This window comes from Phlebotomus argentipes, unplaced genomic scaffold, assembly GCF_947086385.1.
Source record: "Phlebotomus argentipes unplaced genomic scaffold, Phlebotomus argentipes genome assembly contig_32, whole genome shotgun sequence".
Taxonomy (NCBI): domain Eukaryota; kingdom Metazoa; phylum Arthropoda; class Insecta; order Diptera; family Psychodidae; genus Phlebotomus; species Phlebotomus argentipes.
Window position 1 is genome coordinate 980,835 of NW_026776187.1, and position 14,739 is coordinate 995,573.

The following is a 14,739-nucleotide window of genomic DNA, read 5'->3' on the forward strand; positions in this document are numbered from 1 at the left end:
AAACCATACAAAGAGCATTTTTTTTGTATTTTGTATGAACATTTATAGAATGATCGTGATATGAGTAAATAAAAGATAAAAGCTCTCAATTCAACACGCTCTATCTCTCTTCCTCTCTTTCTCTCTCCTTTTCTTCATCTCTTGATTGCCATCGAGAACAGGTAAAATGAGAATAAAACTAACATTTCTTAGGTATGTCATTGTGATCAATTCATTGCTAATTCACTTATCAGTCGAATCTGCGTCGATCCTCGCTTTGTACGTAATTGTGTTGGTCAGGATTGATGCGTCCCTGAAAGGGAAAAGGAACAGTGACACAATCCAGAAAAGAGGAAAGACACTCACCTCAAGAACGGCTGGAAGAAGCTGCCCACATTGTCGATGTAAACTGGCAGTTTCTTAGGTACTTTCGGCATATCGATTCTCTGCACTATTTCACTGGTCACTTCCTCCCCGAAACCATTCACACCGTCCTTGTGCGTGTGTCTCTCGATCATCTGATAGCCCCTCCTCTCAGCCAGCCTCCTGATCAGATCTTTGGTCGCGCGCAGTTTGGGATTCCCGTCCAATTCAATCACTCGTAGGATTGAATCGTCCAACAGCAGGAACTTCTCCAAGTGATGCTGAGCTTCAGTCAACTTTACTCCGTCCAGAGTGAAGCCATTCGCCTCGGCGGACACGAGAACGTCTTTTATGTAGTTCTCCATAAGAGCGACAAAGGGTAATTGATAGACTTCGCGATGCAACTTCGATCTGATCTCGAAGACTCGAAGGATGTTGCTCATGTCATCTATATTATAGACAATGTGAGACACTCCATCCCCGTCGTACGCAATCTTTGCCCCTGAAAATATCCAAATACAAACACATTAGATAAGATGCAACGCCTCTGACACTCGGCGGAAATTCACCTTGGAAGAGAGACAGGAAATCAAGCGATATTTCGATCGCGTGCTTGAGGTAGAAAATGTCTCGGACAATGTAATCCCACTTATCGACATCCAATTCGCAGAAGGAATTGCTGACAATCTGAAAAAAATAACATTTGCCTTATCCGTTTAACCGAAGTTCTCAATACTTGCATTCATTCACTATCCAAGAGAAACATTCCATGCAAAGAAGAAGAAATTTCCAAGAAATCACAAATTGAAATGAGTATTGAAAAGTAAACAAATGACCAGAAACGATTCAGATAAGCCAGACAATCACGGTCTATAATCGCACGTGACGGCGTGGTTTTGTATTCCAACAAGGGGAATGAAATATAAGAATTTGAGGAAAAATAAACAGAGATTGCATATAAGATAATGGGTTACTTTAGATTGTCACCATTAAATGATTCAATAAATAAGTAAAAACAATTTAGAAGATATTTTACCTCAGCGAGAAACATGTCCTCCTTGGGCAGAAGCTGCCTCAGCGTCTCCTCATCGCCCAGGATCAGTGCCTTGATGATCAACACGCCCTTAATGTGCTCCTTTTGGCAATCACTCAGTGGAATTCTCTGGAAGATCCTCTCGACCAGCGCACAAGAAGTCTCCTCGTGCTGCAGAAGACAAAGCAAACGCATCACAGCAAATTCTGGGCCGAATTTCACAGAAAATCAACTCACCTTCCACGACTTATCGCGACCCGTTTGGACGAACTTGTCCCACATGTGGGAAAATGGTCCGTGACCCAGGTCATGAAGCAGTCCAGCGATCTGAAAGCAATCTCGAGTCAGTATAATTTGAGCATGCCGACACAGGGCACAGGAAACTCACAATTGCATATTTCTTGTATGACTCATCGATGCATTTGCCTGAGTTCTTCTCCAGCACGGCAAGCAGGCGCTGAACAAGGTGAGCGACACTGCAAAGAGAAATTTCGCCTATTAGGCATTTTGCATTTCGCACTTTCACCGTGTTTTTAGGTACCCAAGGCAGTGCTCGAAGCGGGTGTGGTTTGCTCCTGGGAAGACATGACTGGCCAGCCCCAATTGCTTTATATTCCGGAGGCGCTGAAACTCCGCCGTGTCAACAATGCTCCGGATATAGGAGGGAAACTTTAGCACGCCGTGCACGACGTCAACCACCTCGAAGGACATGGCTTTGCAACTACCGTCGCAATCCTGAGAGACAATCCAACACTTTGTGGCAACACTTCCTCACTTCAACACGTTTTCAGTGGGATAAAAACACCTGCACAAAAACTCACGATTACACAAAAGTTCATATACTTTTTCCAATTGCCTTGCAAGTACACAAGGAATATCTAACCTCAATCTTTTCCCACTAACAAACATCAGCGCGCTCTTGCGGAGATATTCCGCTGGCGCCCAGCTGATTATTTCTGAGGTTATATCAGTCTGTTGTGCGCGTCTTTTCGAGCGTGTCGTGTTTATTTTGAGCATTTTACTGTTTATTTTCAATGGATTCCCAAGAAAACACTTCTGCGGAGGTCATGAGTGCAGACACCACTGAGATTGCTAAGGAAATCAAACCTATAGACAAGATTTCTGTCCATAGAATATGTTCCGGTCAAGTGAGACTCCAGTATTTTGGGTTTTGATAAAACAGACTTTTTCACACTGTTCCTCAATTCCAGGTGATCCTGTGTCTAGCGTCAGCTGTGAAGGAGCTTGTGGAGAATTCCTTGGACGCAAAAGCCACATTGATTGAGGTGAAGCTGAAAGATCAAGGCCTGGAATCTGTAGAGGTTTCTGACAACGGAATTGGCGTGGAAAAGACCAATTTCAAGGGTCTGGGTAAGTAATTTTGCAGGAATGTCGAGGATTACATCTAACTCAGCATATTTGCTTTACAGTTGCCAAGTATCATACGTCGAAGATTCGAGATTTCAAGGATTTGGAACAAGTGGCGACTTTTGGCTTCCGAGGAGAGGCTCTGAGTTCTCTCTGCGGCCTTTCCGACATGGTGATCATCACCAAACACCACTCGGCTGTCTGTGGCACACGATTGGAGTTCGACAATCGTGGCGACATCACCGGAGAGTTGCCTTGTGCCCGCCAAACAGGCACAACTGTGCAATTGCGCAACCTTTTCGGCCTCTTGCCTGTCCGGAAGGCAGAATTCCGGCGGAATGTGAAGAAGGAGTTCACCAAGATGTGCACCATCCTGCAGAGTTACTGTCTGTCAGCCACTGGCGTGAAGATCATCTGCACAAACATCACGCAGAAGGGCTCAAAGACGACAATCTTCCACACGGAAGGCGGAAAGAGTGTCATTGACAACATCAGGAATGTTTTTGGGGCCAAACAAGTGGCAGATTTGGTGGCCATCAAGCCACCACTGGAGAGAGATGATCGGTTCAGCCAAGAGACGTTTCAGGAGTTGGATTTGGCCGATGTCAGCACAGATGATTTGCAGAATCTCAATGTTGCCCAGTTCACGATCAACGGATGGATTTCAAGTTGCGCTCACGGATCGGGAAGATCTTCTCGCGATCGTCAGTTTATCTACGTGAACTCACGTCCGTGCGACTTGAAGAAGATCATCACGATGGTGAATGAGATTTATCACAAGTACAACGTGTATCAGTTTCCCTTCGTCTATCTGGACATAAGAATGGAGAATTCACGCGTGGACGTGAATGTGACGCCAGACAAGCGACAACTCTTCATTGGGAATGAAAACATCTTGCTTTTGGCGCTGAAAATTGCCCTTCTGCGGACATTCAATGAGTGCGCGTCGACTTATAAGATCGAGAAGCCCGAAAAGTCGCTCAAAGTGGTGCCGAAGAAGAGCGAAAAGGCGGAGGAAGAGGACGTTTTTCTGCCGTCAAGTCAGGAGAAGTTCACCAAGAAACTCTCTCAATGGAAGGCAACGGGAAACACAGATGACCAGGAGTGGCATGAGAAGAGAGGCAAGAGGAAGATCATGGATGAACTGGAAGTTAGGAAGGCAAAGATGAAGAAAATGCAGGCAACTCTCGAAGCTCCGGAACCGGAAAGAAAAACGAGAATCTCCTGTGGCAGCACACCGAAGAGAGACGTAATCTTTGAAGCGGTGACACCAAAAGCTGCGGAACCTGTGAAATCTCCTAAGAGAAGAGATGTCCTGGAGGATAAAGTCATCGATGTGGATTCTGTGGCAAAATCTCACTCTTCTCGTGCCAAAATTCGCCAAATGTCGCAAAAACTCTCAATCTCGATGGCAGAAATCCGCGCAAAGTGCCAACAAGAGGCGCAGGCGAGGAAGGAAGCTGGACAAGTGGACAATTTGAAGAGGTTGAAGTTCAAGGCGAAGCTCGATCCCAACATAAACGACGCGGCTGAAGAGGAGCTCAGCCGAGAGATTGACAAGAACTCATTTTCCAGCATGAAAATCATCGGGCAGTTCAATCGCTCCTTCATCATTGCGCGCCTCGATGACGATCTGTTCATCGTGGATCAACACGCCACGGATGAGAAGTACAACTTTGAGCAGTTGCAGGCGACAGAGAAGATCCAATCGCAGCCGCTGGTGATTCCGCAGAGCCTGGAGTTGAGTGCCGTGAAGGAGCTTCAGCTGATGGACAATCTGGATGTCTTCCAGCGCAATGGCTTTCACTTCGCCATCGATCGCGAGGCGCCGACAACGAAGAGGATCAAACTCGTGCAGAAGCCGCAGAGCAGAAACTGGGATTTCGGCGTGCAGGACATCGAGGAGCTTCTCTTTATGCTGGAGGACGCTCCGGCTGGCGTCACGTGCCGTCCGTCGCGCGTCAGGGCGATGTTCGCCTCGAGGGCGTGCCGGAAGTCCGTGATGTTCGGCATGGCGCTCAAGCGGAGCGACATGAGACGTCTACTGGATCACATGGGGCAGATCAAGCATCCCTGGCACTGTCCGCACGGACGACCGACCATGCGACACCTCCTGAACCTCAGCATGATCGGAGACTGAATAAATTGCTAAGCTAAATTGAGAAGCTGTGGAATGTCTGAAGTGTCTGACGCCACTGATAAATTGGCAATAGAATAGGTATATTTGAACAGCCAAAGAGTCTACAAGTGAGTCCAGTTGATTCAGGCCTGGACGGTGACTTCGTCCTCCTTCGGCGCCTGGCGCTTCGCCTCCAAGGACTTCTCCCAGGCGTACTCGAAGGGATACGGCAGTGACTTGTGCTCCCAGCGAGCGTTGGCTCTGAACTCCGCGTCCTCGCCGTGCACGCCCTGGTTCGTGGCCACGTGCTCGGGCACGCCCTTGTTGTGCAGCCTCTCCAGCATCGCCGCGTTGTGGCTGCTCGGGTCGAGTCCCGTGATGGAGGCGAAGAGCGCCTCCTTCGTGGCCACGCCCGGGACGCCGCGCCTGTCGAAGAAGTCGCTGATGTTGCCGCAGTCGCGCATGAGGAACTCCAGCGCACTGGGATGACCGGGCTCCACGGACTGCGCCACGTCGATGATCCAGCACTTGCCCTCGTGATAGAGAATGTTGTACTCGGACAGATCGGCGTGCACGAGCTTCGCTCTGCTGTACAGGCGCTTCATCGCCTCAACAATCTCCTCGTACGCCACAATCCAGTCCGCCTCGCTGAGCGTGGCGTCCTTCAGCTTGGGCGCAGCCCTTCCCTGAGCCCCAATGAACGACATCACGAGCACGTGCTTCCGGAGCAGCACCACTTGCGGACACGCGATCTCGGCGCGCTGCATCCGCATGAGATTGTGCATCTCCTTCTCCGCCCACTGGTGGATCACCGTTCTGGCGTTCTGCTTCGAGAAGCGATCCCGGAACCTGAAGTCGTCCTTGATGTAGCGATCGCGCTGCTTAAACTCGTTCAGGGTCGTCTTGAAGATCTTTATGGCGCACTCCGCGGGCACACAGAGCTCTCCTTCGTACGCAGCGTCGCCCTCGGCGTGCAGGATCAGCGCCTCCTTGCCCGTGGACACGATCCCGTTGATGCGCTCCAGCACCTGATTGGACACAAACTTGTACAGAATGTATCTCGTGGGCTCGTCCAGGCCCATCTCGGCCGTCGCCACCTCCTCCTTCCGGTCGTGCATCTTGTGGCGCTTCCCCTTGCGGCTGTAGCTCTTCAGGTGGTTGTACACCTCATTCGACAGCTGCATGTCGAAGCCCGCTCCGTCTCCGGTGGGGAAATCGGGCGGGAAGGACATCACTCGACAGGCGTTCCTTATGCCCGTCATCCTCGCATTGTGCTTCGTCACCGTGCGCCCCTCCTCGTCGTGCTTGTAGCCACACTTGGGGAAGCTGCCGTACTCCTTCTCCATCGTCTCGAATCTGTCCCAGTCCGCCTTCTCGCTCTCCTGCTCCTCTTTCGCCTTCTCATCGTCACTGCCGCACGCGAGCTCATCCGGGATGATGCGGAAGTTCTTGTAGGACACCTTCACCTTGGCATTCTGATGCTTTTCCACCTTCTTCAGCTCCTGATCGTACTCCTGGTCGAACTGCGCCTGAAGCACCTGAGCAATGATCGCATCTGAGTCGCAATGCTCACCAACTCCAGACGCCAGTGCCTTCAGGACCTCGTCCGGCAGTGCAGCCGCTGCTGCATTAACGTCTGAGTCCTTCGTAGACAACTCCTCGTACAGCTGTCGACCAAACTTCTCATTCTCGCGGTTCTGCAGCTCCCTGGCCAACTCTTCTGACATGATTTCAGCGAAGTTCACTGGCTCCACTGCGGCCAGAGTCTTCCACGGCGACGACATCCTGCACACGGAACAGAGAGAAAGACTTTTCGTACAGGAATTCCACCCATGAAATCACTTAAGCTCACCTGCTGATGCCCAGAAACTTGAATTTTCCCTTATTGCGAAATACAAAGAAAACACGACAGCCCAATAGCCGCCGTTGAGTTGTGAGCCGCAAAATTTTCGGAAATGTCTCGCGATAAATATCATTTAATCACAAGCAGGTAATTAAGGTAAAGTGTAAATCACAAATATTAATGAAAAACCTCCGTAAATTATGGTAAATACAAGATTCTAAAATTATTGTAAAAAGCTGAAGTCAATTTGGCGCCACTTCACCTCAAACACCGTCGATATTTTCTTCCGAAATCGATATCGACATCCGGACGTCAAAACGGTCAAAACAAAAACACGTGTTTTGGAGTGCTTCAGGACCGTTTTCTCTCCTTGTTATCACTAAAATGGACGTTGAAGAGCAAAATCCCATGGAGCTGGACGAAGAGGAGTCCTCAGGCGAGGAGTCTAGCGAGGAGAGTGAGGAGGGAGAGGTGTATTTACCGGGAAAGCCGCTGGAGAACGATGAGGAGTTGGTGTGCAACGAGAGTGCATATGTGATGCTGCATCAGGCGCACACGGGGGCGCCGTGCCTCAGCTTTGACATCATTCCCGACGACTTGGGGGCGCGCAGAGAGGAATTTCCTCTCACGGGATACCTTGTGGCAGGAACACAAGCCGCACGGACGCACGTCAACAAGTGAGTTGCTTTTCTGGGTGTTGTTTTGGTGACTTTTCTGACCATTTCGGGCATCTCTTGCAGTGTCATCGTGATGAAGATGAGCAATTTGCACAGGACGAGCAAGCAGAGGGACCCGGACGAGGAGTCAGAGAGCGAGGAAGAGGATGAAGAAGTTCCGGCAGAGAAATTGCCTGAGATGCATTGCGCGCTGATGAAGCATCAGGGCTGCGTGAACAGGATTCGCGCCACTCGCCATGGGAACTCTGTCTTGGCGGCCACATGGAGCGAACTGGGTCAAGTGAACGTGTGGAATCTCAATCAGCAGCTGACTCTGGTGAATGATTCCAAATCGCTGGCCAGTTACGAAAAATCCGGCGAGGCGAATCGCGCGAAGCCGCTGTTCACATTCTCTGGTCACCAGAAGGAGGGCTTCGCGATGGACTGGAGTCCCACAGTGGCAGGAGCGATGGTCACGGGCGACTGCCGGCGGGACATTCACGTGTGGCAGCCCGAAGAGGGCGGATCGTGGAAGGTCGATCAGCGGCCGCTGGTCGGACACACAGACTCCGTGGAGGATCTGCAGTGGAGCCCCAACGAGCGCAGCGTCCTGGCATCGTGCTCCGTGGACAAGAGCATCAGGATTTGGGACACGCGCGCCTCGCCAGCCAAGGCATGCATGCTCACGTGCGACTCGGCGCACGACAGCGACGTGAACGTGATCAGTTGGAACAGGAACGAGCCTCTGATCGTGAGCGGAGGCGATGATGGAGTCCTGCACGTGTGGGACTTGAGGACCTTCACCTCCAAGACGCCCATCGCCACGTTCAAGCACCACACGAACTACGTCTCGACGGTGGAGTGGCATCCGGCGGACTCGAGCGTCCTGGCGTCGGGAGGCGCGGATGATCAGATCGCGCTGTGGGATTTGTCCGTGGAGAGAGATTCTGGTGCCACTGGAGACGAACAGGCGAGCGAGGAGCTGCGAAATCTGCCGCCGCAGCTGCTGTTCATCCACCAAGGCCAGACGGACATCAAGGAACTGCATTGGCATCCGCAACTGCCCGGCGTCATCCTGTCCACAGCGAACAGCGGATTCAACATCTTCCGCACGATAAGTGTGTAGTTATGAATAAAGAAAACCGCAAAGGCAACTATTTCGTTTCTTATCCTTTTTGTATGCCTTTTCATCGTTTGAAGCCAGTCTGATGATTTAATACCTACAATAGCGAGTTGATTGTGGCTTAAACTGCCCACACATGAATCCTATCGACTAGTAGACGCTTCTATAAGACGATTTGTCGCGCACGATCACTGTTGATTGACGCTGCGCCTTCTAATAAACAGTAAATCCTCTCGAATCTTAATTTCACCGCTGCTCAGTGAAATGAACTTGGAAACGCACATAAAGGAGGAAAAGGACGATTCTGAGGATCGAGAGAATTCATTGTCAGTGATTTTGTGAAGGAAGAAACTGTCGTTGGCAATATATTGAGACAATGCACAAGAAATCTCGTGAGATTTGCTGAATTTTCCGAAACACTTTCAGTGGAAAAGGCTTTAAGAAGCACGTTCAGAGAGTTCATAAGGAATCGACGGAACACAATGAAATACCTGGAAATCCTTGAAATAAAGTTTCTGAATTTCCAATGGTCATTGCCTGAAAGGATTTTACAAGAGAAGAAACCAATCGTGATTCGAGTTCAGACTGGGAATGTCGGCGAATTCGCAAAAGATTCTGCAATTTCACACAAATCTTCAAATCCAGAAAACGGAACTTACATTTCTTTTCTGATCTTGATTCTGACTCTAGAATTTTATCTCTTTTGATTCTTAACGACGAGAATTTTGAATGAAACATTCAATATTTTGCAAATTTTCAGCACTTTAATGATTTTATTAGCGCTAAAAAATGTTTATTTTAACATCAAAAAGCTGTGAGAATATTTATTTTGCTTTTCACCAGCTTTTCAATGTTGAATCATGTAAATCTTTGGACATCAAATCAATTGAATACAATACTTACGGCTACTTAAGCTTAAACTGACCAATTTGGCTCGATTAAATTATCCTAAGGATTCGTGCGCAAAGTTGATGTCGCGAGAACATTAACTTCTTGATGGTGAAACTCCGGCTTCTCTAGAATTCCATTATTCTGGCGGATCGGCGGATTGGGAAGTACTGATCTCTGATCGTACGCATTCTGGAAGATGAATGGCCAAGTCTGGAGGGTGAGAGAGAACAATATGTATAATAAAATTGGAGTGTTTATTTAGCACTTGTCGCATTGAGAGCACCCGAAATATCTATTTCATTGCGAGAGGCATTTTCCAAGGAGGAACACAAGAAAGACAAATAAATAAAGTAGGAAAGAAAACCCCTTCAATCCTATGAAAATAGTGACCGCTTTGCGTGCAAGAAACTCGTGTTTATATTCGACGGCACATTTGATAATTTCCGGGCAAAATTCAGAAGCCAGTCGCGTCTGCGATTGCTTCACGCCCGAAAGTCTCGCCATGAATGGAACAGTGAACGGCTCCAAGGGACGATGGCAGAAGGGGAAGAATTTTGACGAGAACCTTTTGGAGGATGACGGGAAGCGCAGTGTTGATTGTGGCGCACAAGGAAAACTGAGGAAGAAGCTGTAAAATCCCACGGAATGTGTCCAGCTGTTGTCTATCAAAGTGAGAGTATTTTTGGAAGACAATTTGTTTAATGAGTCAAAGAGAAGAGCCATTAACACTCTCTCAATCTCTTTCGCATAAGCGACTCTTGCCTGAATATTTAACTCAATTTTCCCGAAGGTAAAAATGCTCATCTTCGGTGGGATTATTAATTTTAGCCACAATTTAACCTGCTCTGGGATTTCAAGTGTTAAGTACAGTCTTATTTTGAGAAGAGAGCACTTATCGCTGGTCTAAAGGAAAATTATAATGTCTATAAAATAGACATTTTGAGGAAGAAAAAAACTATAAACTAAAATAATATCAAGTAATACTTTTAGATTAAATGGTTTTCACGTGGATTTTTTCTTATCTTTGAGTGATAAAGCAAATTTTAAAGATAATTCATGTAATTTTCGTTCTTTTAACACACAATAGAATTCTTCTAATCAAAGTGCAGTTGCAGAAAAAAGTTCAACAGTTTTTTAACAGCAAATAAGAGAAATAAACCTATACTTTATTCAAGTCTTTTAATGGAGATAAATGCTTTAATTGGATTGAATTAAACCAAGATTAAACCGCGATTTTCACTTTACAATCCTCTATAAAATATTAGAGCTGTTCTGAAGTTTAAAAAATTGACTGGGAATGAAAGTTGATGACAATGATTGAATGCTTTTCTTACCAGATTATTGTGATGAGAGGCGATCTGGAGATTGTCCTCGATTGGTTCACCGGCCAAAATCGCCTCCAGTTGCTGAATATATCCTTTGGCCAGGCGCAGCGTGTCCAGCTTCGACAGTTTAGTGTCCGGCGGCACCCAAGGAAGTTTGGTCTTGAGACGACAAAAGGCCGACGAAAGCACTCGCATTCGCGCCCTTTCGCGAGCATTCGCGGCGTTTCTCTGCACAGGCAATTGCTGCTGTCCTGCACCGTCTTCGCCCGAAAGGATCACGCATTACGCATCAAGTCACAAGGTGCTCTTCCCACCGATTCCCCGTTTACCTAAGTCATCCTCATAGTCGTCCTCGAACATATCACAACTCGTTGACGATGATCTCTTCCTGCGCGGCATCTTCGGCACTCACACTTCACGTCACATCATCTCTTTTCCCACTGAAAAATCTCCGCTCACATCTCGATCGGTGATCTTTTTCCCTGTGACGAAGGCAAGAATCATTTTGTTGCGAGGGCGGAGAGATTTTCTGGGGCGTGTTCAGAGTGTCTATTTGAGGAATTGCCGGTGTCATAGAATCTCTCAGCTTGAGCAACGCCCAGAAGTTCGCAAGAATTTAGGAAGATCACTCCGTGAAGGTTTACGCACGGCGCATTTACGTGATATCGCGCACATGGTGAGTGATAAGGATTCCCAAAAAATCTACCTGGTAATGCTGAGATTCCAGTGCCCAGAAAACACACTCAAAAATGCTGAGAATGCATGACAAGTTGTGTATGATAACCAATTATCACATCATTAGCCGAACAAATCCTCCGAGGCGCACAAAAGATAAATTGCAGCATGACTTTCACATTGATTTTCTCTTTCCATTCTCACCCTCTCGCTCGAGTCTTCGCAGGAAGGATTTGTCTCCTGAAATCCGATCCTTTTACAATATTCTCCAGACAGAGGAGAAAAATTGAGGTCCAGGCGAAAGTCGATGAGCCAAATGTGTCGTCAACGCCCCGAAAAGTGGGAATAATTTATGTGACTCTAATCCGCAAGCAATTAAGAAGACAAATTGGTCTTTAATAACAATATTCTTTATTTCCCCATTTTTTTATTTTATTTTTTTTCTCAATAAAATTTTACAATCCACTTGTGAGACAAAAACTTCTCTTCCCTTCTTACAAATTATTCCCATCAATATTCTTCTCTTTCTCCACAAATTTTGCTTTTTTCTTTCTGCACAAAAGAAAAAATGCCTCAAATTGTCTCAACAGAAATTCAATGAAACTAAATGTAATTCATTTTAATGTAATAAAAAAATGCTCATTTCTCCTGAAGTTGTTGATTAACGTTTTACACACAGCTTTTTAATACAAAAAAGTCCCGGAATTAACTTGTTCACATGCTTCTCATTATATCAGCTAAAGAGAGTGTAAAAAAGGAAAGATTATACGATAGAATTTAGAAGGAAAAAAACGCTGATCCCTGCGCAACAAATTTCACATAAGCATCGCATCGATTTCAATTGCGGAAATAGTATCTGTAGATGATTGTCGCCACCACGCCAATCAGGAGCGGCAAAACCCACGACTTCATCGAGTTCTCCTCGGCTTTTGGTTCAGTATTCCAACTCTGAGTGCTCTTCTCGGGAACCTTCTTCCTCTCGGCCTCGACAAGTTCGCCAATCTTGAACTTCTTCATCATTTCCCTGCGAAAGAATACAAATAGAAAAAGGTCGTAGAGCAATTTCAACCATTGCATGCGTCGATAAGCGAGAGTGAATAATATTTTCTCATTTTCTCCTGAGATCAAACTTTCTTTTTCTATTGTTCTCCAAAAGCCAACACATGGTTTTCATATATTTTCACCATTTTCACATACTCGCAATTCATTAATTCCCTTATGTATTCACTCGATTGGCTCAAATTTATGAACAATGATACGAAAATACGGAACAAATTAATTCTATTAGGAAATCAATAGATAAACATTTGGTTTTTGAGAGTTCAATATCCTGAAAATGACACAAATTCTATAAAGTATGTCTATTTCTTCCACCGAACTTTGCTTTCCGCACACTCCATTTATCATTTCTTCAATAGTACTCATAATTTTAGAATTTTGATAACAAATACTGAACATTTTGCTATAAATCAGTCTCTCTTCAGTCTCACGCTGACGCGATAAGAAATGCTGCTAAAAATAATACAAATTTGCACTGTTTGCACACTTATCAATTGATATCTTCATCTGTATTCAAGAAAAATACACGATTTATTGCGTAATTCCTCATTTCTATGATTCATCAAAATAGTAAAAACTGACGTGAAATAAGAAAGGAACGTCAATAGACTTTTTTTTTGCAACCTTTCACTCAACTAAAATGTAAAAGAGATGACAAACAGATTAGATACATCGCAAAAACGGACAAAAACAAGGTTTTATTTACTCATATCTAAGAGATAATTTAAAGGATAGTTTCTTTAACGCATTCAAGGCTTTACGCGAATGAAATTAACTTGACAAATATTTAATTATCATCATGAAATTCACTCTTTTTCCCGGAAGAATCAATCTTCTAATCACTATTTCATTGAATTATTACTTATTTACTTAACTTTTATTGCATTCAATTTAGATCCAACAGAATTTTTTCATTGATACTCAAAACAAATGAGTGAATAATGACAAACAAAGCGATTTTGCTGATATCGACCAAAATAGTCGCTAATTCTTCTTTACTTTCTTAGTGTGCTGCAGTTTTTATGTATTCTGGAGAGTGTTTATTTATTTAATTGTGACACAAAGCCGCAAATGAACTTTTCCACTCATTCCTACGTATTTTCAATGCAAATCTCTTTATAAAATGCTATCAGAATTATCTCTTTGCTTATCAATTGTACAAAATCAAACAATCATCATTACACATTTTTCAAGGCTCTTATCTTGAGATTTGCCATGACTAAAATTTGCATCTTTCACGCGTGGATAAAGAGAGTCTGCGACATTATTTCTCACTCGACACTGTAAATCTCCAGACTAATTTCGGCCTTTGCGACAGATTCGTGTTGTCAGGAGATCTTCGCCGTGCCTTCCAAATGTCTAACTCATGCCCTCGACATTCCAGGCTAATTTCGGGCCAGACGCGCACACTTGAGCAACATTTCGGACGGTGAATGACGATGGAATACGTTAGAATTGTGCAACAACACCGACTTGCAGACCTTGACGCAAAACAACTCACCTGGCGTCCGAACTGTGGCCGACATCCTCGAAGGCTTCTGTGGCTTCGCGTCCCGCCTGCTCCAGGAGCACCTCCTCGCCACCGGGATGCTGAAACCGGGAGCGGACAAATCATGTTGAGCCAGTGATAAAAGAAGGAAAAACACTCAGCCAGATAAGCGAAGGTTGCGAAGGTGGACAAGAGCAAAAAAAGGTGAGGCAAAAGCACAAGTCATGGTGAAAACGGAAAAACAGAGACGCATTTTCTGTCCACAAAATATGACTCTGTGGATATTCTCCTGGACATTATCGCCACGTTAAGCATGTATTGGGAGTGTGGAATTGATTCAGAGACGCAAAAGTACATGCGAGGCAAATTATGTAATGCGCGACAAAAAAAACTTGATGACTTTGTGACGAGATCACGTCTTGGGAGATTTTTCATCTCTACGGCTGCTTTTCCCCGTTTTCTCCATGACCTGTTGCAGCCACTGGCAATTACCGCCGACCGCGGGTCCCGTGCGGTGGGGCAAAGTGACGTGGGGCACACGAGAAGGGCGTAATCTCACCTCATTGAGGAACTCCGTCACATCGTAAATACTATTGTGAATGACAATCCAGGTGGTCTTGTTTGAGTTGTGCTTCGCCACCTCGGCCAGGGTGTACAGTTTGACTTCACTCATTGCTGCGCGACTTGTATTTTCCTCGACTTTTCGCCCTAAAATGCTTCCGCAATTGCGAGCAAACCGAACGCGATTCAGCACTTTTGACAGTGTGTGACGTCACTGATGCGCTTCGCGGCACGGCCACAGGAAGCAGCGCCGCG

General features: G+C 46.0%; 6 protein-coding genes across 6 annotated transcripts; 2 read left to right on the forward strand and 4 right to left on the reverse strand.

The window, feature by feature from the left end:
- Nucleotides 1-177: 177 nt before the first annotated feature.
- Nucleotides 178-2,208, reverse strand: LOC132264062 (deoxynucleoside triphosphate triphosphohydrolase SAMHD1 homolog). Its single transcript, XM_059764122.1, has 7 exons — nt 1,917-2,208; nt 1,764-1,851; nt 1,613-1,702; nt 1,379-1,546; nt 912-1,029; nt 346-844; nt 178-292 (listed from the first exon to the last, which is right to left on the reverse strand). Exons 1-7 carry the CDS (start codon nt 2,084-2,086, stop codon nt 223-225), a joined length of 1,203 nt encoding a protein of 400 aa, XP_059620105.1. The 5' UTR covers nt 2,087-2,208; the 3' UTR covers nt 178-222.
- Nucleotides 2,209-2,311: 103 nt separating this feature from the next.
- Nucleotides 2,312-4,913, forward strand: LOC132264069 (mismatch repair endonuclease PMS2). The gene is made up of 3 exons (XM_059764131.1): nt 2,312-2,523; nt 2,587-2,746; nt 2,806-4,913. The coding sequence occupies exons 1-3, from the start codon at nt 2,410-2,412 to the stop codon at nt 4,881-4,883; spliced, it is 2,352 nt and encodes a 783-aa protein (XP_059620114.1). The 5' UTR covers nt 2,312-2,409; the 3' UTR covers nt 4,884-4,913.
- Nucleotides 4,914-4,997: 84 nt separating this feature from the next.
- On the reverse strand, nt 4,998-6,822 carry LOC132264060 (serine/threonine-protein kinase RIO3). Its single transcript, XM_059764120.1, has 2 exons — nt 6,715-6,822; nt 4,998-6,647 (listed from the first exon to the last, which is right to left on the reverse strand). Exon 2 carries the CDS (start codon nt 6,644-6,646, stop codon nt 5,006-5,008), a length of 1,641 nt encoding a protein of 546 aa, XP_059620103.1. The 5' UTR covers nt 6,647; nt 6,715-6,822; the 3' UTR covers nt 4,998-5,005.
- A 154-nt stretch (nt 6,823-6,976) lies between these two features.
- LOC132264000 (glutamate-rich WD repeat-containing protein 1) lies at nt 6,977-8,658 on the forward strand. The gene is made up of 2 exons (XM_059764040.1): nt 6,977-7,382; nt 7,446-8,658. The coding sequence occupies exons 1-2, from the start codon at nt 7,090-7,092 to the stop codon at nt 8,485-8,487; spliced, it is 1,335 nt and encodes a 444-aa protein (XP_059620023.1). The 5' UTR covers nt 6,977-7,089; the 3' UTR covers nt 8,488-8,658.
- Nucleotides 8,659-9,360: 702 nt separating this feature from the next.
- Nucleotides 9,361-11,159, reverse strand: LOC132264092 (transcription factor 21). Its single transcript, XM_059764158.1, has 3 exons — nt 11,030-11,159; nt 10,710-10,960; nt 9,361-9,585 (listed from the first exon to the last, which is right to left on the reverse strand). Exons 1-3 carry the CDS (start codon nt 11,097-11,099, stop codon nt 9,433-9,435), a joined length of 474 nt encoding a protein of 157 aa, XP_059620141.1. The 5' UTR covers nt 11,100-11,159; the 3' UTR covers nt 9,361-9,432.
- Nucleotides 11,160-11,763: 604 nt separating this feature from the next.
- On the reverse strand, nt 11,764-14,711 carry LOC132264300 (cytochrome b5). Its single transcript, XM_059764429.1, has 3 exons — nt 14,483-14,711; nt 13,936-14,024; nt 11,764-12,399 (listed from the first exon to the last, which is right to left on the reverse strand). The coding sequence occupies exons 1-3, from the start codon at nt 14,594-14,596 to the stop codon at nt 12,213-12,215; spliced, it is 390 nt and encodes a 129-aa protein (XP_059620412.1). The 5' UTR covers nt 14,597-14,711; the 3' UTR covers nt 11,764-12,212.
- Nucleotides 14,712-14,739: the final 28 nt, after the last annotated feature.